Genomic DNA, 26,078 nt, shown 5'->3' with positions numbered 1-26,078 from the left:
CAGAAATGTGACACCTTCAGCTTTTTTTTGCCAACTCTGTGAAACAGGTTTCGCACAGCCATGAAGAGCGTGCTTGTAAGGGGGTATCTGTTATATATAAGTAGACATATATGCACACGCACACACAATGCCATTTTACTCACACTGAACCGAATTCCACCGTGTCAATTTTATATTTCATTTAACAATTTTAATTGTTTGGAAAAACATGCAAAAAATGATGGACATCTTTTTTGAGGTAAAATGAATCAAATGTTCAAGTTGATGTTGTTATTTATACCTCAAGTACTTTTTGGAGAATACTTGATTGTATTTTATTAAAATTTAGCTGGTGTAACTAGTCATACATCATTTCAACATCACTTCATCTGTTTATTTTTCTGTTTTGTCTGGCTGTCGTGTCATGATAAGATCCTTTCGGTTGGTCTCATGTTGGGTTGTTTCACAGGGACCTCAAGGACCTGTAGGAGAAGTTGGCCCAAGTGGACCCCCCGGACCTCCTGGTCCTCAAGGACCCAGCGGGCTCTCCATCCAGGGACCTCCTGTAAGAAAAATAAGCTAGTGTAATATCTCAAAAAACCTTTGAAGAAACAATGGTTAGCTGAATTGTGTTTGTCATTAAAAAAAAGAAAGTCTATTTTTTTTGCAATTAAGGCAAATATATAGTTGCATTTTGGTTTTTGATGTTGTGTATTTATCAGTTGAATACCGATGAAAATTGAGAGTACTATTTGCCACTTTGTTCCTGTCTTACCACATCCCGTTCACAAAACGTACTCACTTATGGAGGGACTTCATGTTAACATCTGCCAGTTTCAACTGTCAAATGTTGACATACGCCTGAAGGAGACATCCAGACTTTAGGATCTTGTCCAAAGCACACTGAAGCTGTGCTGGGGACTTACAGTGGCACTACATCTTATTTAGATAACTGATGTTGGCTTCTGCGCTCTTTTGGTAGCCATCCGTGCAGTGACCGAATGTGCAGTGACGCTGTTTTTTTTTTTTACAGGGTGCTGCTGGGGAGAAGGGAGACAGAGGAGAGATCGGTCCTGTCGGCCCAATGGTGAGAGAAGAAATGATGGTGATAATAAGATGTGGTGGTGAGGTGTGCGTCGGTGCATACTGATATGATGGCGACTCCGAGGACAAAGAGGCAGCTGTTTACCTGCCTGACAAACGCTGCCTTTCACCTGTGTGTGTTTGTCTTAACTAAGCGAACTAAGTTGCATTGGCAACAGAACAAACCCAGCGACCTGTGTATATGTGTGTGTTTCTAAATGGTGTGTGTAGGTGTGGCACATATGAATAAATTCGAGATCCATTATCTCAGAGGTGTCACAGCCCTGCAGGCTCAAAAAACTGTTGCTCTATAGAGGCACTTTACTGGAACTTTAGCCCATTTTTCATCACATTTCTTTATTTCTTAGGTCACTCTTACAGTGATTTTGAGTTCATAGCGTTACTGCGTGACAGCGTGGGAGGAGACAGAGGGAAGAGTTTAGGAGGTTAAATTAGATAGACATAAATGCTTAAGCAGCACCGTGTGTGTGTGTGTGTGTGTGTGTGTGTGTGCGTGCGTGCGTGCGTGCGTGCGTGCGTGCGTGCGTGTGTGTGTGTGTGTGTGTTTTGTTGCTGACACACACTCACGTGGAAGCTGACTCAGATCAGTGTAATGAAATCATTGAGATGTGAATAATCATTACCAGCGTCTCTATTATGGAGCAGTGAACCAGTCAAAGGTATTACTGAATTAATTCAATGGGGCTCAACTGGGAGTCTTGGACACCAGCAAGAGTCAGTGGTCTCGTGAATCTCTTTCATCGGTAATGTATCTGTTACAGTTAGTGGTTTTAAAAGTTACTCATTTTAGCAAATGATTAGTCATTGGTCCAATAATTTCCAGTCATTAAAGAGTTATGAACAAACTATTTCATATTTCATACCTATTTCATAAACTAATTACTTGTAGACACAGAAGCAAAACATCTGGGATTATCTATGGATAAAGCATCATAAAGATCTTCTATCAGGGTCAACAGGGTGCTCAGACAACTCGTCCACAAAACTACAAACTCGGACAACTTCTCCACGACAATTTTTCAGCATTATTGATTTGATGGATTGGATTTCTAAGTATATTTGACACATTTGGAAGGATTACTATGTGTCTACATTTGACACAAAAACACAAGATATATCAGTATATTTGACACAAACACATACATTGGCAGCTGCCCAGAGCACAAACTCAACGGGGGCGCACTGTGCACCGGCTCAGATATGGTCTTCAGATTTACGGTTTTCAGAGATGTATTTCTGAAAACAAAAGCCGTAATGTTAGAATGCCGCTTCATAGATGACGGCTTTGAGTGATGCGTTCAGGTGCTCATTAACATGTCGGAAGCCCGCCTTCCGACATGTTAACGAGCTGTGGGGCTCATACAGGAGCGACATTACATGATTTTTCAGCATTATTGATTTGAAGGATTGGATTTCAAAGTATCTTTGTAACAGTGTAAAGACATTGTCGGAATGGGATAACGTCGCTTCGCAGCTGACCGCTTTGAGTGATGTGTTCATGTCCATCACATAAGTGCGCCGTCCAACATACTAATGGGCTGTGGGACTCACACAGCAGCGACGTTACATGATAAACATGATTAGATGGTAGCAGTTTTGTGGACGAGTTGTCCGTGGACGAGAGAGGTTTCTAATGAATGGGACGTCTATTTTTCCCAACATGACTTCTTACTTGAAAATTTGTAGAAGTGACCATAATAACAAAGAAACAAGTATAACTAAAACTGATATTAGTCCCATATGAATGCAACAAACTGTTCCTATTGCAAGTGTAATTGGAAGACATCATGAGATGATGAAATCATTTAAATAATTATGATAGATTACAATCATTTTTCAAAAAAGACAAAATGTAAAGACATTTTTGTTTGGTCAATTATGCTTCTTGGCAAAAAAAAAAAAATTCTTGTGGAAAGCCTGATTATTTTCCTCTTAAATGGTGGCATATTTGTAAGGTACATGTATTTCTGGGATGTACAGCAAAGCTGAAAGTGTGGTTTGCACCCAGGAAATGATTTTCAGGTCCTCTGTGCCAACAAGCTTTTCTTTAATGTGAAACTCGTGTGATAGTTTAACATTGAGCTGTTCAGAAGTGAGACGAAGCTTATTTAGCTTAAAAGTGGGAATTCAAAGTTCGTTTTCGATTCAGTATTAGTAGCTCCGTAAGCAAGAAGGAAGCGTGCCATGCATGTAAGACAAAAGTAAAAATGACTCAGAGATCTCAGTAATAATTGCTTCTTAAACATAGTTTGTTGATTCAGGTTCCAAAACACCAACTTCCTGTGATTGGGTTGTTGTTATACAACCTCTGCAGAGATCGTTTAAAAGGATCTATGTGAATTAATTTACAGCAACAGCAACACATACAGTTTAAACATGTAGATCTGTTATAAAGAAGAGGCAGGATGGAGTAAAACAGGCTCCTTGATACATACTGATTATTGCTGTCAGGCCTGTAAGTTTCTCTCAGGCTTTCAGAGCGCTTCACATTGGCTGTTGGTTTTTGTGCTTAATGAGATTTCCACTCAGGTTGAAGATAGTTACACGAGGCAGCTTTTCTCAGTTCCTGGTAAACATGCAGCTCCTCCACACTTGACTCAAATGAATTTCACACTTGCACAACTTAATTATGTCTGATTTATTTAAATAAGGTGAGTCAAAGCAGGGGACTTTGAAGAAAATAGCAATAATTTGCTACTGTTTTAAGTACAGTGAACCTAACAATTGGGGTTTGAGCTTATGTCCTCTTTCATCAAGTTTTTTTTAATTGTTTGTTATTTCTGCAGCTTGAAAAAAAATATTCCCCTGCAGTTTTTTTTAAATTTACACTGTAATGCAGACTGTTTAAAGTGGTAAAATATCCTCTTATTTAGAGCACAGTGTCACATCACACCTGAAAAGATTCAGACCCATGTTGTAGCTCCTTCTGAGCTCCTAGTTTGATGTAAGAACTCAATAGTGTCACTCTTTACAGTAAACAATAACAGCAATCAGATGAGAGGAAACAATAAGTTTTAAATAGCAACCACAAAACTTACTGAACTAAATTGATTAAGGTAACAAGCAGATCTTTAATGGAAACAATTGTTGTAGAAATTATGAAACTTGAATGCAATTGTCTTCCTGTCTCTTCAAACAGGCATTTGTATTGGATGTAAAATCATTAAACACCCCACAATGCAGGATACGTGGTCAATTATTTAACTTTATTTCGCTGGATTGAGGAAGAGGCTCCAATGGATTAGTAAAGATATCATTTAACACTTAGCCAAAACACACAGGCTAAAAAACTTTTTTTATTTACATTATGAAAAATACTGTCTATTCTTTCTATATGTGTCCTGAATGTGTGCAAACGGCTTCATGTCGCAACACAGATGACTACAGACTCACACACAACCTTTCAGTTTATGGGCTTAGGTCTTATTATCTGCATTGATCAGGGAGTTCGATACTAAATGCATAAATGAGGAACCTTATAATTGTTGCGATGTCAGATAATGTATCTAATTATTCTTAATTTGTGTCCCTGTCTTTTGTGGGCTGGACAAACGCATAACAATAGATAAGATACATGTTCCAACGTCAACTATGTCTATCTACGTATCTTCCTGTAGTTTATTGCTCAGAGGAATTCACTTAAAGTCTTTCATTGTTCTGAAGTACAGATTTGTGTTATGCAACATTTATTCCATAAGAAACATAGAATAAGAAGATTTGAGAGAATGAGTAGATAGACTAAGATTCTTTTCATGATATCTGTCTTTCGCTGCAGGCACGTGGTCCATGTGGAACTGTGGGTGAAAAAGTTTGAATGTGACGGCTTGGGCAGAGAATAAAAAAGAAGCAGAGTTACGTTTTAAATATATTTTATTTAATTATCTACACAAGTCACTGCTCACATCTGTCAGTCACTGATCATACCACACTGCTTATACTTGTTTTAATCACTTTCAGGGGGAATTTAATGCTTTGACAGCAATACCAATTACATCCATCCTCAAAGTCTTTTAAATCAGCAGTGTATTAATTATCAGACTAAGATTCTGATGAAATCCTCAATTTACTAAATTGTCTGGTTTCTCATAAGGACAAACTATGTTTCTTGTGCTGGAAGATGCAAAGTATGAAGTGCTGACTATAGTTTGTTCCTTTGAGAATTTTCTGTTATTGAGGGTTTGGTGAGGACCTAATGAGGCTGGGAACCTGTAAGTTATGCTCAGGCCTGGTATACCTGTTTAATTTTTATAAGAAATGGGGAGAGGTCTCAGCTCCCGTGAGATGGGAACAACTAGTCTCTGCACAAACTCACAGAGAGCTGCAACACTTCTGGATGAGCCACTACCTCATGCTTTCTTTGCCTGCGCAGTCCTATTAATAAAAACTGGCAGTACTGCCCTGTGCTGCGCTGTGTTACTGAGTAATAATGTGTTTTGTCAAAGAGAGGAATATGAATGGGTGTGTGTGGCTCAGTGGGGGAATATTGTAGCTTCCAGGGCCCAGTTGTAATATACGAGGGACCACAGAGAATATCACAACTCTAAAGCATCAATTACCTTCCTTTCGCTCGCTCTTTCCCTTGTCCTTTTTTCCTCTCCTCCTTCGCTGTCCCTCTCTTGCTCACTCCTTACTCTCGCTGCAGTAAATACAACGTAACCTTGTCATTGGCGTCCCCTCCACCTCGGTTTCAATCCGAACGTGTGAAACACACATGCATTGAATAACAAAGAGCGCATGTTTGTGTGTGTCCATCTCCCTTCATCCTGCTCTCATTGTCATCACCTGTGTGTGTGTGTGTGTGTGTGTGTGTGTGTGTGTGTGTGTGTGTGTGTGTGTGTGTGTGTGTGTGTGTGTGTGTGTGTGTGTGTGTGTGTGTGTGTGTGTGTGTGTGTGTGTGTGTGTGTGTGTGTGTGTGTGCGTGTGTGTGTGTGTGTACATACATGTAACAAATTCTCCTTACAAGTGCGTGTGGAAATAATTTAATGTCTATCTCCTCGATATTCTGCAGATGTATATGCTTGGCCTCCTTGCTACCCTGTCTTACTCAATACTTAATCTTCTGGACACTGCATGTACGTGTCTGTGGGTATGTGTGTGTTTCATTCTGTGGCGAAGCAGTCCCAAGGCCAATGTACTGAATCCGAATGACTTGCACACTCGGATAATTCATTTCTTTAGCCTTCTTCGCTCTTTTAATTCTCCATATCGCTCAAGTTCGAGAAAGAATTTATTAAGAAACAATCACATACTTGATAATTGAATGCTGAATATTTCATAGTTAGTGAGTTAGTATTCAAGACCGAGTCTTTGTTTTCAAAACAAGTTTAAAATGGATTTTTGTCAGAACCAATAAAAAATCTGCAGAAAACAATAAAGAAAAATCTCAAATGATTTGTTGATTGTTTATAATTGTGTGAGAGCTGCCTCTTAAAAACTGACTTGCCTCACTTGCATTTTTTCTAACTTATTATATGATTAAATTCTTTATGACTCAGTGTATTCCATAGTTACCATGTTATGAGCAGATTGCTGTGCTCTGCGAAGGAAAGTGACGAGAGAGATTATTGTAGACGTCTTGGGAGAATACATATCAGCCAACATGGGAACGGCGGAGCATCATTAATCATATGAGGCCTGTCCTCTGTGACCCTGTCGTGTAATTTGTAGAACCTTTAACAGTGTTAACTGTCCTGTTTTATGAGCCCTCCACTAATAGTGAAGTGCAGAGATAAATCACTTCAACACTTAATCTATGACTGTATTTTGGAATTGGCTGTGTGCGATGACCTGCGGAGAGGTAGATGAAGACAGAAATGGGGTGGGAGATGGAGATGCAGGCGTGCCTGCTGGGAAAGAGACTGCGCCCTGAGGGCTTGAGGATGGTGCCCTCCTCAAATCAAATTTATTGAGAAGGACCGCAACCCCTGTGCTGTTTTTTGACCTTTGTGTGATTGTTTGTATGCACTGTAATTATGAGATGATAATAATGGAAAAGACACATCACGTTCTACTGAGAGAGATTTAGAGGATTAAACACACACAGGCTAAAGCATTATCTATAACTGCTTTAGCCTGTGGAGAGTTGTGGGGCTCAAAGCTTATCTCAGCAGACAATATGCAAAAGAAAAGGCATACGGACAGAGTGCCAGTCCCTTTTTTTTTTAATTTTACCAAGATGGAACAATTACACATGCAATCAAATTACGCTTGCACTAAGATGAAGCTGGAGTATCCTGAGAAAAGCCATGCAAGCTCAGGATGAACAAGCAAACTCTGCATATAAAAAGACTTGTTTTTTTAACTGACTCAATGAGTGTCTTCCCTAAATAGTTTTCTTTCTTGTATCTTTGTAAAATATCTACCTGCTGGTTGAACAGAGTAGTAATCGTTCTCCTGTGGTATTAATCACATGCATGTATTTTGTTTAGGGTGTTCCTGGAAGTCCTGGATCACCTGGTAGAGAAGGCCCGCCTGGAATAAGGGTAAGAACCATTGGTACTGTTTTTGAAAATTTGAAATTTGGTGAATAATAAAAGGATTTGACCGAGGTAAATATATACAGAGGTAGATGGGATCGACATTTTTGAGTCAAGTTTGCTGTTTTAAATGCCGTTGCATCAGCAAGGTCCTCTGGTGTAAAACTTGCGCCAAATCAAACATGCAGATCATGAATTCTAAATTCTTTATGTGCACAACTGGTCAAACATTTGAGAGCATCTCAGTTTTTTTCCGTTATTTATTATAATTGTAGTCCTTCAAGTGACTAGCTGGATATGGTGAACTGCCAGAGGTTAAAAAGGGGCACTGTGCATGTTACAATATTACAAAAAGTAATGTGTGAACAACTTAAAGCTACACTGCAGCAAAATAGATGGATTGAACCATGAAGGTTTGTGCTATTAATTTAATTAGACAGACCATCGTTACGTAAAAAAAAATATATATATATGTTCTTTCTATTGAAAAATTGCAAAGTTAAGGTGTCAGTGAGAACACTTCCCCTTCACCATCAGAAGGCTCGAAGAAGCTGAAACTCTGACAGGAGGAGGTTTGGCAGACCCAAAGCCAGAACAGAATCAGAAGACAAGTTTCTGATTGTTAACAGCTTGTGTGATCGGCGGCTCACAGGACAACGGCGTCAAGCTCTGCTGAATAGTGGTCGTTGGAAGCAAATCTCAGTTTCAACTGTGAAGAGAAGACTTGAGCTGCAGGTTCAACAGGATGAGTCGTAGCAAGTAAGCCATCACCAAGAAGTCAGAATAAGACAAAAGACTGGAAGATGGTCATTTGGTCTGATGAATCAAAATGTTAAATCTTCGGCTCATCATGCAGGATCGTCATGCGCCGCTGAGTAGGCAAAAAAGATGGCTCCGCAGTGTGTGACTTCAACTGTCAAACATGGAGGAGGAAGTGTGATGGCCTGTGGCTGTTTTACATTAGTCCAAGCTATGCATGAACAACATTTTGGAAAAAGTAAGAAGAGGGTAAGCTTGAAAACATTGAGTGGCCAGCCCAGTATCTGGACTTAAACACCATTAAGCCGGTTTGTGATGAACTGGACAAAAACACCCATCTGTGTGTGTCTTCAGGTTTTACGCCACTTTGTATAACTGTGCATTTCTTTCTTCAGCTCTTAAAGTTGTGTACTGTCTGGGTTATTAAACATAGCTTTCACAGCAGATCAGATCCCCTTCATAAAGACTCTGTAATACCAGCTGCATGTAGATGATCTTGACAGTGGAATCAGGCCTTACAGTTCTCAGCTGGGCCATAAATACCAAAACAGTAACGTGGCCAAAGAATGTGACGGCATGCAGAAAAAGGCGGTTTTTATCCAGATATGTAATATGAAAAGTGAAGCGTGTTGTCCTGGTTTGGCTCCTTCAGAGGTGAAAGACTTTGCACATAATCCATCTGCTGTCTCTTCATTGGCCGTGTCCAGACGCTCATCTCTTCAGTGGTAGTTGTCAGAAGTCGTACATAGTTTGAAGGCTCGTCATGTGGCTTCCACTCTGGATACTTGTATGTTGGCTCGAGTTTCTTCTCACTGTGCCAGGTCGGCATGAAGTTCACGAACCATCAGCAGGGATGGAATTAGCTCACATTTTATTTTGATGTAATCAGTGGAGCCAGTCATTACCACTACTTAAATTTACATCTGCATTATTTTTGTGTGTTATTATTCATCTGTTTCCAGCACAAGCATTGCTTTTTTTCCCCCTCTCTCTCTTGTGTTGCTTCAAAACAAGGTTTTGCCAACTGGCTATAAAAGGTGATGTTGGCCAGGTTGTGAAGCTGCTCTGTTCTATTTTGATATTCAAATATAAAGTCTGGAACATGCTGAACACCTGATGGCCTGAGGTTGTGTCCTTTCAGATATTCCCATGCGACCCATAATATTTCTTCTTATATCTGTGACTCATACGAACTGCATTTCCATCAAACTGCTGTGTTGCCATTTTACGAGGCAGATATTGACACATGGTCACACCCTGTAAAACCGAAGGTTTATTATTCATAGTAGCAGGTCTGTCTACATGTTGTAGCTATCCAGCACAGCCAAATACTACAGACATGGATTCTCCGTTTTTTTCTGATTTACATCCTCAGTGACTTTTTCAGTACAGCAGTAGTTCACGTGTATTTTTGTTGTTGTTGTTTTGTGGATGAAAACAACCACATTTATACAAAGAAGCAACCGTTACATGTGCACGATGAAGCCGGAGCGGAGGAGCTTTAAAAATGGATGTTGGATTGCTTTACGCTCCACCGAGCTCTGCCGCAGGCTGCATCATAAACACCGTCTGAGCAAATGAGAAGACATACAAGTTTCACACCGAAACACAAGTCAGGAGGTGTTGTTTTTCACAGCAGATATTTTGACACACACGGTATTCAGACGAACCTAGGTGTTCCTAATAATGTTATTAATTGTTGTGCTGAGTTCAAATGTATCTGTGAAACGTGACTCCTGGAGAAGAGGAACAATACCACAGTTATAAAACTGAGGCATTCATTTTTTATTCATGTGTGTTTTTCTCCCTGTAATAATCCAATTTTGTTTTCATGGTCTCCCAAATTGACCTAAAAGAAAATACATCTGCTTATATACTACGAGCACTATTACTACTACTACGAAGAAGAATAAGAGGAATATTAACTATATTTATATTAACGAGTTTTCTTTCTTTCTTTAAAAAAAAAAAAACTTTAACAGAAAAACAAAAAATAGTATTATATGATGGATCAGGCCGGATTTCCTCTGGCAGGTTTTTTTTTTTTTACAGCACCAGCAAATGCAGAAAAAGTCATCCTTGTTTTGTTTTGTTTTGTTTTTTGTTTTATGTGGATCTCAGAATCATTAACAAGAAACTGCTGGAGTAACTCCATGTAGTTTTATTAGGAATCAAAAGTTCAGTGATGTGCTGAAGGCTTAGTAATATACCCTCGCTTTCTAAATGATAATTAAAATCTCAGTATTCCTTCGAAGTTAGTGAGACGAAGCCAAAATCAGAGTTTTATTGTTTTCTTTCTATTGCGTCTGGCGAGCCGTCGAGCAATGACAACAAATAACTGAAATTTAGATCAATTAGATTAGGGAAGGAAAGATTGTCACAATAAGTCAGGTGTCACAATAATATGATCACAATTTAACACAAGCATGAACAACAATTTACAGGTTCCTGTGTGAGAGGAAAGTTTGGAATGTTAACTATTAAAAACAGGACTGATTCACTGAAAATTCTGCTAAATCACTTTCAATACCTACAGAAATTTCATTAAGGACAACACAAGACAAAAAAATTTATTGGTAGTAAGAATATTAATACACAATAAATATGACATATTGGACCTAAGACTAATTCACCATATGCAAAGTAATGGCATATGTTGTGTAGCTACTGGTTCAGGTTGTAATTTACGTTTGCCCAAAGTCAGCAGGGATGGACTGGAGAACTGCTCCACTACAAATTGGATAAATCAATATAGAAAATGTATGCATGGCATCCCACTGTTTACTATTTGGCTAAAACATACAATTCTGTGGAGACAGGGCTTCAAAACACTGAGCTCTTTGTCATTTCCTCTTTGCAGATATAAGTCTGATTCTCACTGTGAGTTGAGAGTGAGTCAAGGTCATAACGAGTTAAAATACGACAAAATCCCACTCCACCAACTTTGTACATTCCTTTTGGTACATTATCCCAAACATCCCAACCTGAATGGGAACAATCACCCTCGTCTTGTTTAATTAACACACTGAACTACATAACAGGTTATAGAACATGTTTGCCGATGTAATTATTGAGCGTAATTGTATGAAATGGCTAATCAGGGAGCAATTTTAGCTTCAATCAATTGTGAAAGACACCCTCTTTGTACCACTGAGTACAACAGACCTCTCCCATTAATGTCTCATCAAAAATACTGCAGTTGTGCTGGGTGTTTGGTAATTGTAATCATTGTAGGAACTACTACAAATAATAAACCTACAATGCATAATGTGCTTTTAAAATAAGAAAGAGCTCATTTCAGTTTTGTTTCTATGCAACGCTGGAAGTCTTTGTAATCAGAAGTGTAATTGTTGTAGAATTACTACTGATGATCTCAGAATAAACTGTTAATGTTTATTTCAGTGGATGCATTGAAAGCAGCAGAGGATCCCGATCACAACCTCGTCCACACACTCCAATAGCTATCTCAATTGTATAAAGTCAACAGGATTTGGTTATGTCTTGGAAGAGGTTTCTTGATATGACATGTCGAGCTCGTCACCAACCTGAACTAATGAAGCAGCTTAGATAAGAGACGTCTTCCAAAACATAACAAAGTCCAATTTCAGTTCAGTTTCGCCCGGACAAATAAGAACATGCAGAGGAATACAGTAGGTATCGGCTCACATTTGCTATCTTTGACAGAAAGGAATCAACTGCATGCCACCTTTTTGCTATTCAAAGAGGATTTACTGCAGCCACTCGTCCATATCATCTCGTATGTATACCACACAGCAGGGACAGCAGATAACCCCGTATTGATCTACATTAAAAATGTACCCGTATTACTTTACTCCTGCGGACAAGCCAGTACAAGATCAATCGGAGCCAAAGACAGGCTGTCTGTGAGTTATAGAGAACACAGCGTTTGGCTGAAAGCAGACAGCAGTAGCCAGCTGGATCAGTGGAAACAACAGTTACTGTCTCCTGGGGACTCCATCCCTTCATATCACAGTGAAATCGATCAGGGAAAGCGATAAATCTTTATTCGCTCTCGAACTTCTTTTTTTTTTTTCAATTCAAAACCAATACATGTAGATTGAGGTTTTCCCTGAAATTCAGCCTCATGAAAACGCGTCGACACGCTTGTCAGTTCGGCTCACACGTTTATTATTTGGGTGATTTTCATGACCTGTAATATTGTGGAGTGGGACATTGCTGTTTGCTTTCAAAGTGATCTTCACAGCACTTTGCATGGGGTGTTCAAAATAAGTGAGTGGTTCGGTTTTGTTAATAGAGGTTATATAGAAAAATCGCGCACACTGCTTGTGTGTATTCAAGCAGACATATAAAAATTATAATGAGATTAGCCTCCTTCCTTTTCCTCAGGCTTCAGACAGACCACCAACCTGCTGCTCACGTCTCAATATGCCACTGCAATGATTCATATTCACGAGACTGACGTCTTTTTAAAGAAGGAAGGCTAGATTTAGTTTCCATTTCATATATTTGGAATTAGAATCATATAGAACTATGCGTCAGTGGATATTCTTTTTTTAAATTATTTAATCCTGGGGAAAAAGCTTTTCATCCATAAATGTTGACAAACGTCACTGACTGATCTTGCACACACATTAATGGACTTTACTTGTCCTACAAATACATTTAGATAAAGATGTGATTGAATGGCATTTCTTTTGGCAGTGTTTTCTTCAGTTTTAAGTTTTGGATTGTTTTTGTCACACACGTGGTTTTCTGCCGCGTGAAAGTGAATTCAAAGTAAAACTGTTTTAATCTTTTGACTGGATCCAAGGCTTCCTCTGGAGTCCTATTAGTGGGATGATTTGGAGAGCAAGTGTTTACAGCGTGACACCAAAGTTTTTTAATGACACCCTGGCTCACTTCCTTTTTCTGTGAAAACCTCCGTGTCATTGCACAGAACCCGAGGGAATACGTGTGGAACAACTGAAGTTTCTCAAGATCCTGCGAAAGTTTTTGTGACATCTGGCAGTCTTTTATTCTTCTCCCATGTCTGTTCCAGGGTTCAACGTGTAATGAGAACAGATTTCTCATGGTGCAGTCACAAATGGGGGTCTGTCTTTTCAGGAAGGAAAGTTTTGTTTGAAAATTTCAAGTTACCCTAGGTGACCAAATGTTCTCTTCTGCCCAGACATGTCCACTCTCACGTCCTGTCTGGAGCAGTTTTCAGTGTTTCTCAATGGACTACCAAGCATGTATTTATTCTGTTTTGCACTTTGCACAAAATACTACAATACTTCAATGCATGTGTCATGAAATCGGCTTGTGGACGGCTCCACTGCACTCCCAAACTATGCTTGTTGTTGAGTTTTATTTTTACCTATTTTTCTGCTTGTCTTGCTGGAATATTGACTAAATATGATGTTATTCTGTAAATAATACAATGTTTTTCAGTAATATTGACACTTTTGTGTTTTGTATGTGCATATTGTGAGCGTTTTTAATGATCTAGTTTCTGAGCTGGTTTTGCCTCTCAGACCTGGCAACCCTGCAAGCATTGGTTCTGAACTGCACATAAAATGCCAACGTCCTGTTTGTCTAAGCAAGAGCAGTAAAAACAAAAATCCTCATTTACCATTTTATTTTTCTATTTGTCCAAAATTAATTGACAAGTGAGCTGTGAATTTGTTGTTGTATTTCGATTTTGTAAATACAGACATGCCATTAGTTCTACCATTACATCCTTCTAAACTTTATTTCTATATCTTGAGGATCAAAAACTGATTTGCTTAGCAACTTATGAGAAGCCTTTTGGAAATTTTGGTTATAGAGAAATATAATTTTGTTAAATAAATAGATTTTTCAATTCATACGGAGGAAGGCTTTAAACATACATATATATTAAATTAAAAGATATCTTTGATTAAAGAGTGCTATTCAAATATATCCAGGCCAGCCCAAGTGTCCTCTTAATGGAATTAAAAGTATGATCACCTTAAGAATCGAGCCTGAACCACCTCAAGACAACAGTGCATTGGTCAAATCGATTTCATTTTCATTTTCATGTCCAATCTTCTCTTTCCTTTGGTTGTTTCAAATTTAATATAGTCTAATATGGCCAAATTGTATCAACACATTAAGGATGAGTGTGATCACATGCGTACATGCCTGTACATTTATCACACAATGTTCTGGAGAAAAATCTCCGTCCAAGTCAAAAGGTGGCAATGCTATTTCAAGGAAGGAACCAGATGATTCATCTTTTGGGGCTTTTGTCACCCCAACTTCAACTTTCTGGGGTCATGAAACCAAGAACACCAAGAAGAAATAATTTTACACGCTTCCTTTTTAATCAGTTATGTGTCTTTTCTCGGAGGTCATATGGAGGACCTTATAAGGAGCGGCCATGTTGAAAGGGCATCAGCCTCAGTGTGTGACCGCAGAGTTTAGCAGGCATCCAAACTGAAATGAAAGGATTAGCTGAACCTCAGGTTAAACTATTTTCCAGAATAATCCACATGTGGATTCAGCTTTCAAACTGTGTATTATTAGCACAATTCAGTTTATATGACTCACGAATGCGAAAACACATCAAAGCCTTCGCCATGTGCTTATATATCACGTCATTACATATAGTCAGACAGGACTGTGGAGTGAAAGATGCAGTTTCTATTTAATGTGTGCGTGTGTGAGTTTTTTTTTTTTTTAAACCACAGCATCATTGAGAAGACATTACGATGCAGATATGCTCCTGTGCACCTTAAAACAACCAAACTCCTATATGTGAAAAACCTATGTCTAGTTAGGATGAAAACACCTGAACATGACTGAAAACAAATAGTGAACGGTATCAGTAGCTTTGATTCTGGTTTCCCGTAGCAACTTAGATCTCAAAAGTGTTTCATTAAAGGAGCGTCTCTGTCCAACCTACGAACCTACTATGAACAAGGTCATATTTAATATACTGACTGTATTTCCCTTTTTTTCAGGGTTTACCTGGTAACAATGGGCCACAGGGGCAACAAGGACCCCCGGGACCTGTTGTAAGTGTGTTTTCTTAATATCCTTTGTTTCTCTGAATAATAACCTTGATCCTTCCGCCTGTAGCTACCCGTAGCTATATCTGCTTCTCCGTCTGTTGGTTGATGTTATCGTCTGCCTTCCTATCAGGGAACTCCAGGAGCACCAGGAGCTCCAGGACCAGGTGGGCCAGCAGGGTCTCAGGGGGAACAAGGACTTTCTGTGAGTGACACTGTTTTACTTAAATTTGATCTAAAAATGTTTTCTTTTGTATAGACTTGTGGAGGAGGGGCGTTGTTTGACCTGGAAAAAACAAAAAAACAAAAAATAAATAAAATAAATAAATAAATAAATATATTCATTAGTTTCATTAGTTAACACTCAGAGCTGTTTTTCAGTCACTGTATCACTAAAGTCACAGCACAGAGAAATGAGTGAGACATTGCTTTGTGAGACATAACATAATTTGTTGTAAAGAACTTTACTGTAGCTCCACTAACTTTAGCAGCAACAATTACTCCGCAAGAATTAATCATGCAGCGACAATTAGTTAAGTTAAGTAACATTATTTCCCTGCCTCTACAGAGAATAATGTATGTGCAGCCTCTAAATAAACACAGCTTACCTTAAAAAGCTTACCTGCTGCTGTCTTGTTGCTGGAAGTTTATTCCAGTGGTTTTGTTGCTCCTTCTTCTTCTCCGACTTATCATTTGTTCATTAATTATTTTTTTCTTTTTCTAAAGGTCATATGAAATGGTCACACCGACCCACTGTTAAACCATTGTGAGACATTTAAAAGTAATTCTATCCTATTCTAATTTGTAGTGACTCGTCAAGACTAGCCATAAAGAAACAAATGTGTTGCTAAATAGTGAGTCTATGATTTAGTTTATTCTTTTACTCCTTTCCCTGAATTAAAAGCAGCCAATTAGTGTTGGACAGAGATTACATTAACTATTATGTCATTTGGTCATGTATTGCCACAGTAATAAAGAAGATTTGTGCGAGATTATCCAGATGGCAAATCCTGTTACGCTTACATCACGAGGTGAGTTCAGAATAACAGATGAAAATCCCATCATGGTTCAGCTTCAATTCCAAAGCCACACGGGTCAGATTTTGTCCAGACTTTCAGCAGCAGCAAAATGTGTGCGAGTGACACAAACACAGATCCAGACAGCAATGCTGAACATCCAAACACTGGGATCCAAACTTTGTGTAATACTAACAGGAACGGATGATACTGGGATGCTGGGATGACAGCTAATCTCTTCTCAGGTCAGTCCTGCGGGCCAGCGGCGAGCTTGGCTCGGAGAGCGGAGCTATAAATCACTTGCTCTGCCTAACGCACACAAATATACACAAAACGCAGCAAGAAAGCACATCTGCCTCGTTTCTGAGGCACAAAAGACCAAAAACACGTTTGTGAGACGTGTGTGCATGCCCCTAATACATAAACAAAAAACTCTAAATAGTTTAGTCTCATATTTAACGTCTTGGATATTCAGTTTCATATTTGAATGCACCATTTGTTTAGTAATTCAGACCCTGTTCTGCCACCTGCAACCCTCAGCCACTGCGCCAACAATCTTTTTTTTCTTCTTATACAAAGTTGTTTTTATCTGAAATAACTGCCTGGAGGGATGGTTGGCATTTTCCTTCATTGTGGTATTGCTGACCTCAAGAAAGTAGTGAGTCCTACCAGTTTTGGAGAAATTGATGCTTGAGCGATAGTGGGTTTATCCAACTGGAGGGAGGCAAAGTATAAAGATGCAGCCACTGCAAAATCTTAACCTGATATGTAATGTTAAACCCACACGGTTCTGTTCTGGGAATTAAATGATGCATCTGGAAAATGTTATGCCCTATCTATCAGGTTCAGTACACACAGAAGTTCTTTCTCGAGCTTTTGCAAACAGCAGAGGAGTACACATGAAATATAAATTTGGCCTGTGGATTTTCTACATTCATATGGAAGCCAGGAGGCTCATCATGTGGAGTTGTTCTGATGCTCCGCAATGTCCTGAGTGTGTGACTGTAAGACCATGAGTGTCCCACCTGGACCAGATGCTGTTTCTAAATGTGGTTTCCAGGTACTCCACCACCTGAGGTTTTCTTAATTTATTGAGCTTGTTTTGGTTGAGAGACGTCTTGTGTTTGCCAGTTGTGACAGAAAAAACAGCAACACACTCCTTGTGACTGTTTTATCAGTCCACATCCATTTAGCTCATGCTTATTTCTCTCTGCAGATGAAATGCAAAACAATTTGGCTGGAGAAATCTCCTTGGACATAGCTGACATAACAGGAAGAACATTTTGATTGAAATCATAAAAGAATTTAGGTTTATACAGGAGAGACTATTGTCTTTCTTTCCCACTTTGGCTCCAGGAGAGTTTGAGTTGGCTCTTCTAAGTCACTCTGATAAGATAGGAGACATTTATATGCCAACAAAGACTCACAATATCCTGAATGACTCGCAGAAGAGGTCCAGTATAAGACTTTTACTGTTGCGTCCTGCACTGCAAATCAGAGCCCGTGTCGAATGCTGGCAAAGCCTTTCTACCATCTGTGATGTAATATGCATTAGATGTCTGAATCCCGCACCTTCCAACTCACCCACACGCACAAACAAAGCCAGGCAGTCAGTGGTCAAGGGCATATCCCCCTCCCCAAGATAAACAAGCCTTTATTCAAACTGTCTAACAGAATCAAATGGATATTTGTCATATGAGGACCTGGTTCTGCCTCCAGGAACTTTGTCTTTTTGTGTGTTACACTACCATTCACAGGTTTTTCTAAGTTTATGCACTGTAACAGTCACATATGCAGTGATGGAGTAGTGAAGTCAGCTGACGCTGCAGCCCCGAGGTGGATGAAGAGGTATTGAGCTGGATGGATCACTTTTAAATTAGTGCAGCAAAAAGATGAAACGACACGTGAAGCGATGGAGAGCTCGTCTCGTTTATTTCCCCCATAACATGAACGGGGGAAATAAACGAGATGAGCACGGCTTTTTCTGAGGCCATAGTTGACTGTTTATTCTCCTCTTGTGCTTTTATGTTTCAGGGTCCCGCTGGCACCAAAGGCGATAAGGGAGAAAGAGTAAGTCATTCCACTTTTACCAACGTTTGGAGGAAATCAAGTTTTATGGCTCCGTTTTGCAGTGAAAATATAGTTATTCTGTTGAAGTAAAGCTCTGACAATGACTCACTGAGACTTCACACCCTTGTTTATTAGAAAATTGCATTATAGTGCAGTACATAGTCACCGTTTCCCCGCTTCGTTTTCGCACAAGCATTCACTTTATTTTACTTTCACCGCCTCAGCCTCGTTTAAGGCACACCAAATCAAATCAGTGTTCGTGGTTAAAATTCACAGCAGAGCAGGGCCTGTGTTTTTTGCTGACACTGCAGTGAGGCCATCAGTGCCGAGGGCTTGAGAGACACGCAACTCGCCGGCTTGAATTGAACTTGTAATTTCTGCTTCTGCTCCATTTTATCAAGTGTTGGGGACGTTTGTACCTTGCTGCAGTTAATTTTAGCACAGGACTCCACATGAAAGTGTCTGGGAACAAAAAAAAAACAAGAAATACATGAGTGGATTTTCTCCTCAGTGTTATACATTTAAGTGAGGGGGGCCAGCTGTGAATTAAAGCAGTTAGAATCTGATTAGTATCTTGTAGTGTGTTCCTGCCCTGGAAGTCATGTCAGTCCCACAGTGATTCATGCAGTAATAACTTCAGTGAGCAGCAGAAAAAACTAAGCATTGAATGTGAAGCTTTTTCTCTTCATACATTTCTGCTGCATGCACTGTAATACATGTCACATCAAATGAGTACGAAATGATAATGATCGCAAAGCAGAAGGAGGCTGATGAAACAGATCGCTTTATTCAAACAATTGTTCTTTTGAACGTTATCATATATTATTTTTATTAGAGGCTTCAACTCAAGTCACACATAACTATTGAGAATGATTCTTTTCTTTTTATGAGACTGTTATGTTAGGAGGTATTCCGGTGATTTAGTACTGGGTTTTCTTTCAAGGAGGATTAGTGAAAGATGAATTCAAAGGAACGGAGACTCAGATCAGCTGACTTTTTAGTTTCTTATATGGGCTGAGCTCCAAAACCACTGGCTCCTACATTCCCCATATTGTGAATCAATAGCATTTTTTATTCAATGTGATCAGGGGTTATGTTTTTCCAAGTTTGGAAAGTATTACCAGAGCCACATAAGATTTTATGAAACTGAGCTGAGAAGATGTCGTAACATTTAAACCTTGGGGTTACAAAGTGCAAAGAAATCTATTTTGTAGGATTTTTTTTTAAAGTCAGGACCCAATTTTAAGAAGGCAACACTTTGCTCCTGTCTCACAAAGCAAATGTGCTGTTTTTCTTACTCATGGTTCAACATGTGCAGGTGAAGCACAATACAAATAGATGACTCCTTAAGATTAAAGTGATAGGAAGAATTATCTCATTCCCCTGCACTTTGCATGCTGATTTTCTGGTTTGAATGGAGCTCAAAGGGACTTGAACAACCTACGATGTAGAACGTCTGCTTGAGATCAGTGTCTCTAAGCCTGGAGTCTGAGAGCCACTCTGGGGAGAACTGAAGTTTTTGCATTATATTTTCACATGTCAAAGAAAACCATAATGAAACACTTACTTTAATACGATCAAGGTCCAGATCTGCAAAACTACCCGTTTCGACATAGACGAGAGTGTGTGTCTGCCAGCATCTGGCTTCAACACTTTGATAAATCAGCGATATGAAGGACAAGACCTGTTGAGAGCGAACATACAGGCATTGGTCCAAATATTGTTTTAGTGAGTAAAGCAATGAACATAACGGATGATTAAGAACTTCCTCTCAATGAAAAACACACCATTCATTTTGAGACATTTCTTTTTTTATTCCTATCCTCTTTTAACACAAGTTTATTTATGGAAAACGTAACTTCAGAGCTATCTAACTATGGAACTCCCCCAAAATAGACTTGAATATGTCACGTAATTAAATACGAAATTATTTAATTCTATGTTGCTGTCTTGGGTTTTCTGTTTCTTATTGCTATTATAAAAAGCCCAATGTGGAATTGAGGTGGAGTTTGCTCATTAAACATCCACAAAATAACACGCCTACCAATTCATCAACCACCGACTGGTCTGGAAGTTTTTGTTGCGGCGTTTCCTCAAATGGAAACACGGTGTCACTCTGCAGAGAGTAATATCAACCCTTTAGAACTCTCTGTTTGTTCTGCAGGGTGACGCGCAGTCTCAAGCTGCTGTGAGAGCGATCGCACGGCAAGTGTGTGAGCAGCTCATCCAGAGTAAGTAATCAGTGGCATTTACACATCAACATGCAGACTCAGTTTCTATGCTGAAAAAGTTCCTTCTGACCTTTTCGGGCTTGACTTTCCTGTCTTCTTTTAATTTGCCTTCAAATATGAAAATCTTGTCTTCCTCCACCTCTTACAGGCCATTTGTCTCGCTATAACTCCATCCTGAACCAGATCCCCGTCCAGTCGGCGGTGTCAGTGCGGACGGTCCCCGGGCCGCCCGGGGAGCCGGGCAGAAGGGGCTCCCCGGGTCCTCAGGGGGAGCAAGGCCCCAATGGCAGGCCAGGTTTCCCTGGTTCTAACGGCCAGAACGGCCAGCCGGGAGAGAGAGGTGAGGCAGGAATGTGTAAAAATAAAAACCAGCTTGTTTGTGGCCCTTATGACACATTTTAACATGCAGATGGCATCATGACAAATTTACATTTAATCATGTCTTAACCCGAATTTCTATTTTTTCTTTGTTGTGTTCTGTCAGTCCATTATTAGTGTTTCATTGTGTGGAAACATCACAAAGAGCGAAACAATATCGTGTTTATAAGAAGGATTTCATTATGGTTGGTATTACATGTTCAGAAAGATTGACTAATGAAATAGAGGGAGAATATAATACCACAGGCTCTCCTTCCATAAAACAGTGAGTGCACAAAGTGGTTTGTTTACTTTTGTAAGTTTTATGTTTTCTATTCGTGATTGACAGGAAATTCAACATTTTTGTAGTGCCAGAGAACATTATAGAAATGACTATCTGAAATGTTGCTTGAGACTGATGGTTGAGACTAATAGGTAGGATCCACTCTACCATACGGCTTTATTAAATTCAGAGTTGAAGCTGATCCCAGCTGACTAGCAGGGCAAATCACAGCTCTCCCGTCCATCGTAGGGCAGAAAGACATTCAGTCACATGGAATCACAGACCTACAATTCCTGGGTTTGGACTTTGAGCTGAAGCAAGCATGGGGATAACATGCAAACACTACACAGAGCGGCCTTGAACCAGGGACCTTCTTTTTAGGAAGTAACAGAAAAGTAGTGTGGGAAGGTAAATTAAATCCTGGCAGTGTGGAGTCAGACCTATGTCATCTGTTGCTCGGCTTTGGATTATTACGAGAATAGAATTATAAATACACAGATGTGCAATCCATGTAGTACATAAGGACAATACACATAAGGAATGAACTAATAGTATAGTTACCTATTCAGTTCATATACAATATTGTGATTACAGTAATTAGCAAGTATAACAAAACACAAAACTACTGTGCTAAATTATTACTGAATCTTTATTGTAATGGCCACTCATATGACATTTTTCTGGGGAGGTAGTGGTTTCAAAAATACCCTTCAGTCGAAATAGTTGACAATTTTCATGAAAAAAGAAATTGTTACAAATTACATCACAATATTTTGTAAACAAAACAAAGCAACAACAAACAAACAAAAAACAAAACAAAAAAACCCAAAACAAAAGAAAAATGAGCAACAAACTAAATATTTAGATTGTTGAACAATAACTGAAAAATATCTGTAATATATAATCAGGTCAGTACTGCTGGACAATAGAAATATCCTATTTTTAAGTTTTGTTTTTAATCAAAATGGTATATGAGAATTTCACAAAAATAGCAATTATCAAAAGAAATCCAAACAATATTAAATGTGTGAAATCAGATTTATATACCCCAGAAAGTTAATTGAATAAAGAAAAGGCAAATTGTTATTCTTGTTTCTGTCCTGACTTTTGCAGCTTTTTTTTTCCGCTCTGTTGAATTTTGAACGAGATAGTTTGGTTGCTGTATTTTGCGCTCCAGCAGGCTCTTCCACTGAGCTGACTGACTCTCCGTCAGGTCAAAGCCTCCACGTGGTTCAGTCCCGGCCAGGAGACAGTAACGCCAATATCCATGAGGTCATTCTCCCGCCACGGGCCCCCGGAGGAAAGCTGAGAACGGTCAAAAGTTGTGTCAGGAAGCATCCAGCATGATTACGTCCTCTTCTGTGGTTCAGACCTTTGTGGCTACAGACCATTAATGTCATTTGGGAGAATTTCAGTGACATTTATGATCTGTAGCCGCCTGTACCACATACACACTAATTTATTGTTTTATAGGCTGAAGGGAAACTGGAGTAAGCCAAATATTAAAAGATGTATGTCTTACTCGAGAAATGATGGTTAGTGTCGAGCAGCCAGAGACCAGACCAAAGCCGTTCTCGGATTCAGATTTATGAGTTTATTTGTAAGTAAAATTAACAAAACAGATTCTACATAAAATATTACCCAGGACAGAGCAACAGCCAGTCAGCGCACTGAAAGTATAGAGGCACTTTTGAGACGAGGCCGTCTTCACAGTGAAATTTTTATTTGAGGTAACATAAAATGTTTTCTCTTCAGCTTCGTTGTGTTCACTTCCTTCTTACCGACGCAATTGATTAAGACGATCATAAAAGCAGCAGGACAGAAAATCTGCGAATCACAGTTTTATGTGGCTTTCTAATATTGGAGCGTACAAGAAATATTCCGTTAGGTCATTCAGACAGCTGCAGCACTTTATGGTTTATCATACGTTTTATTAGGCTGATCATTGATGCGTGATACATCCAGCACACTTTCTGCAGGCATTTTCAATAAACTGTGTTACCAATGCTGAAATTAGAAAGAAAAAACCTTGGAGGAAATAAAGAAACACAGATATACTGGAAAGATAAAAATACACACGTGTATCCCCCAAACGTACGAATCGAAAGTAAGAGTTTAAAAAAAAATGCTGCAGAAAAGGACTTTCTGCAAGGACTTTGTTTCACCCCAGATAATGAAAAAAAAAAAAAAAAGAAAAAGAAAGAAAAAAACAGTTGAGAGAATACAAGGATATCATTGGACTAAAGTATAAGAAAACACTATATCTGTATTTATATTCTGAATGTTTGTTGGGGCTGTTTGAAGATTTCTGGAAGATTGGGCTTGTGTTAAAAATGGAAATAGCATTAAAAACTTGTGAAAATCTTTTTTTTAATAATCAAACTATTTAAGAAAAGTGAAAATTGTGACGACAAATGGAAAATGGAAACATTTATCACTGTTTTATGGTGGAGTTCATGTAAACCTGGAGTAAATAGTGACACTTCACTGGAATAGCCCCACTCCTCTTACTTCATTGATTCCATCGGGGAGATTATCTCTCTACATTTCCACATCCTATTCATAATTACCCTTCACTACATTTGATTGAGCACGCTGGAGCTGCTGTGGCTGAGGGACCAAGAGCATTGCGATTTGAATTTGTTAACATCCGTACATAAACTCCACTGCTTTCCTAAGCTCCCACGCACACGCCCGCTTGAGGTGCTCACTTCTTTCACATATCTCATAAATTCCTAATCCCCCTCAGACTGATGCTGACAGGTGGATACAGCTCACTTGACCACAACAAGCTGATTATGTAAATATTGTAATAGGGCAATGGGTGTGCAAAGATGTTTCATCATGTCTTCTTCACAATAGCCAGTTCATTGATTATGCACCAATGGAGACAACAGCTCTGCTGTTATGAGCAAAACATGTATAGATTTTTCAGATATCATTAACAACACTACCAGATACAAGAGAAAGAAAACATCCACCACACCAGCACATATTTGCCCTAAAAGAACCTTATTCTGCCCAGTTGATGTTTATATTTCATCCATCCATACTTCTTCTATACTGATATATCTAATAGGGTTGTGGAAGGCCGGAGGAAATCCCAGCTTAGAATGGAAAAAGGCAGCTTCCACCCTGGACAAGTCACCAGTTTATCAATGGACAAACACAGAGAGACAGAAAATTACAATCACATTCACACTCATGAGCAGTTTTAGTATCCATCCAGCCTATCTAGTGAAAATCAGTACATGCACAAGGAACACCTGCAGACTTTAGACAGAAAGGTCTCCAAACCAGAAATGAATATGTGAAGCAAGACTTTTTCACCACAACACCAACCGTTTTTGTGGTACACTTTTATACCAGAAGTGTCAATAGTGCAACAACATGTCCATATTTAATTGGCCTACTGAAAGTTCTAATGGGAGCTGTCCCTCGTATGACGGTTGAGTTTGTCTGTGGTTCTCAGTTTTTGCACCATCTCAACAAAACAATGCTAATTTAAAGAAAACGTTGCTGATGTGGACTAATAATGATAAACTGGAGCAGCATGACATAGCTTAATGAGTTCAGAGAATTCAAATCTAAAATCCTAAAGATGTCCTCTTTTTTGCTTTCCGACTTCACTGTGTTGTTTTGACGTCAGTCCTCTGGCGAGCCTGCCCGTTTGCCCCGCCCACCCATCTGGCAGAACGACCGCTGCCGGGTGATGGAAGTCTCCTCAGTAACTGTGCACACTTTATGTATTTCCAGTAATGCTGCCATATTCAATAATATTGCCAAAGTCCAATTTACACCCAGTTTGTTCATTATATAATAAAATACTAAGGCATCCATCTGTGAGTCACAGACTTTACAACTGTCGTGTTACCTCATCTGGCAAAAGATAATGACTTAACAGACGTGTATTCTATTGGAAATCTGTGAGATTATAACTTTAAGTCATGTTTAGTGCCTCAGGACTGATTTTAATCCCTCAGAGAGCAATGTGGCCACTGAAGAGAATAAATGTGACTCAATGTTTTCGACTGTGTCTTTGTGTTGACCTGTGTGTGTTTCCAGGCCTTCTTGGAGAGAAAGGAGAAAGAGGGAGTCCAGGGGTTGGAAGTCAAGGACCTCGGGGACCGCCCGGTCCACCTGGTAAATATTATGCATGTACAAAATCCTGACGGAACTTCCTCCTTTCAGCTTTAAGCGGTTATTCTTTGTAAACCTATCATTGGGCGAGTGATTGTTTTTGGTGCCTTAATTCTCACTAAGCTAAAACCTTGATGAAAATAATGTAAAAACTGATTAGACTATTCTAAACATTGACATAGGAGCTGCTCCTGGTATGTTTTGCTTTATTTCCTTACAGTCAGTTCACCTGATTGATGGAAATAACCTGAAAATATAATGATAATCTATGAAACAACATTCTATATACTAATGACATTTTTTCCGATAAATGTCAGAATAATATTTAGGCTGATTTTGCCAAAAATGCATTATATAGTAAGAAAATAGTGTTTCTAACATGTACCCAATTTAGAAAAACGTATTAACTGGAGAGATTGAAAAATTTAATTGAATGAATTTAAGTGAGTCGTACGCTTTCTGATTATATATCTAAATGGCAAATAAGGATGTTAACACTCTGGAGCAACAGGAGTGTGAAAACGATAACCCGGGGGTCAAAAGTGGCTCACCAGACGGTCTATTTCATCAGATGACTGTGCAAAGTACAGTTTTCGACAGATGAAACTGGCGTCCCTCAGCTGTCCTCAGTGAATGGTGCTGCTTTTGTAACTGTTGAAGACCAAACG

The 26,078-nt window shown here is 39.1% G+C and overlaps 1 protein-coding gene across 3 annotated transcripts in view; it reads left to right on the top strand.

Annotated features, from left to right (window-relative positions):
* The window catches only part of col14a1a (collagen, type XIV, alpha 1a), a 144,597-nt gene that overhangs the window by 109,534 nt on the left and 8,985 nt on the right, over positions 1 to 26,078 (top strand). For all 3 annotated transcript variants that reach the window (XM_080501030.1, XM_080501029.1, XM_080501028.1), the window contains 9 exons: positions 449 to 544; positions 1,013 to 1,066; positions 7,512 to 7,565; positions 15,266 to 15,319; positions 15,447 to 15,518; positions 18,364 to 18,399; positions 20,564 to 20,630; positions 20,779 to 20,970; positions 25,336 to 25,413. In XM_080501030.1, coding sequence (XP_080357156.1) covers positions 449 to 544; positions 1,013 to 1,066; positions 7,512 to 7,565; positions 15,266 to 15,319; positions 15,447 to 15,518; positions 18,364 to 18,399; positions 20,564 to 20,630; positions 20,779 to 20,970; positions 25,336 to 25,413 — 703 coding nt within the window. The remainder of the gene's footprint in view (positions 1 to 448; positions 545 to 1,012; positions 1,067 to 7,511; positions 7,566 to 15,265; positions 15,320 to 15,446; positions 15,519 to 18,363; positions 18,400 to 20,563; positions 20,631 to 20,778; positions 20,971 to 25,335; positions 25,414 to 26,078) is intronic.

This window comes from Blennius ocellaris, assembly GCF_963422515.1.
Source record: "Blennius ocellaris genome assembly, chromosome: 8".
Lineage (NCBI taxonomy): Eukaryota > Metazoa > Chordata > Actinopteri > Blenniiformes > Blenniidae > Blennius > Blennius ocellaris.
This window is presented reverse-complemented; position numbering and strand designations above follow the sequence as displayed.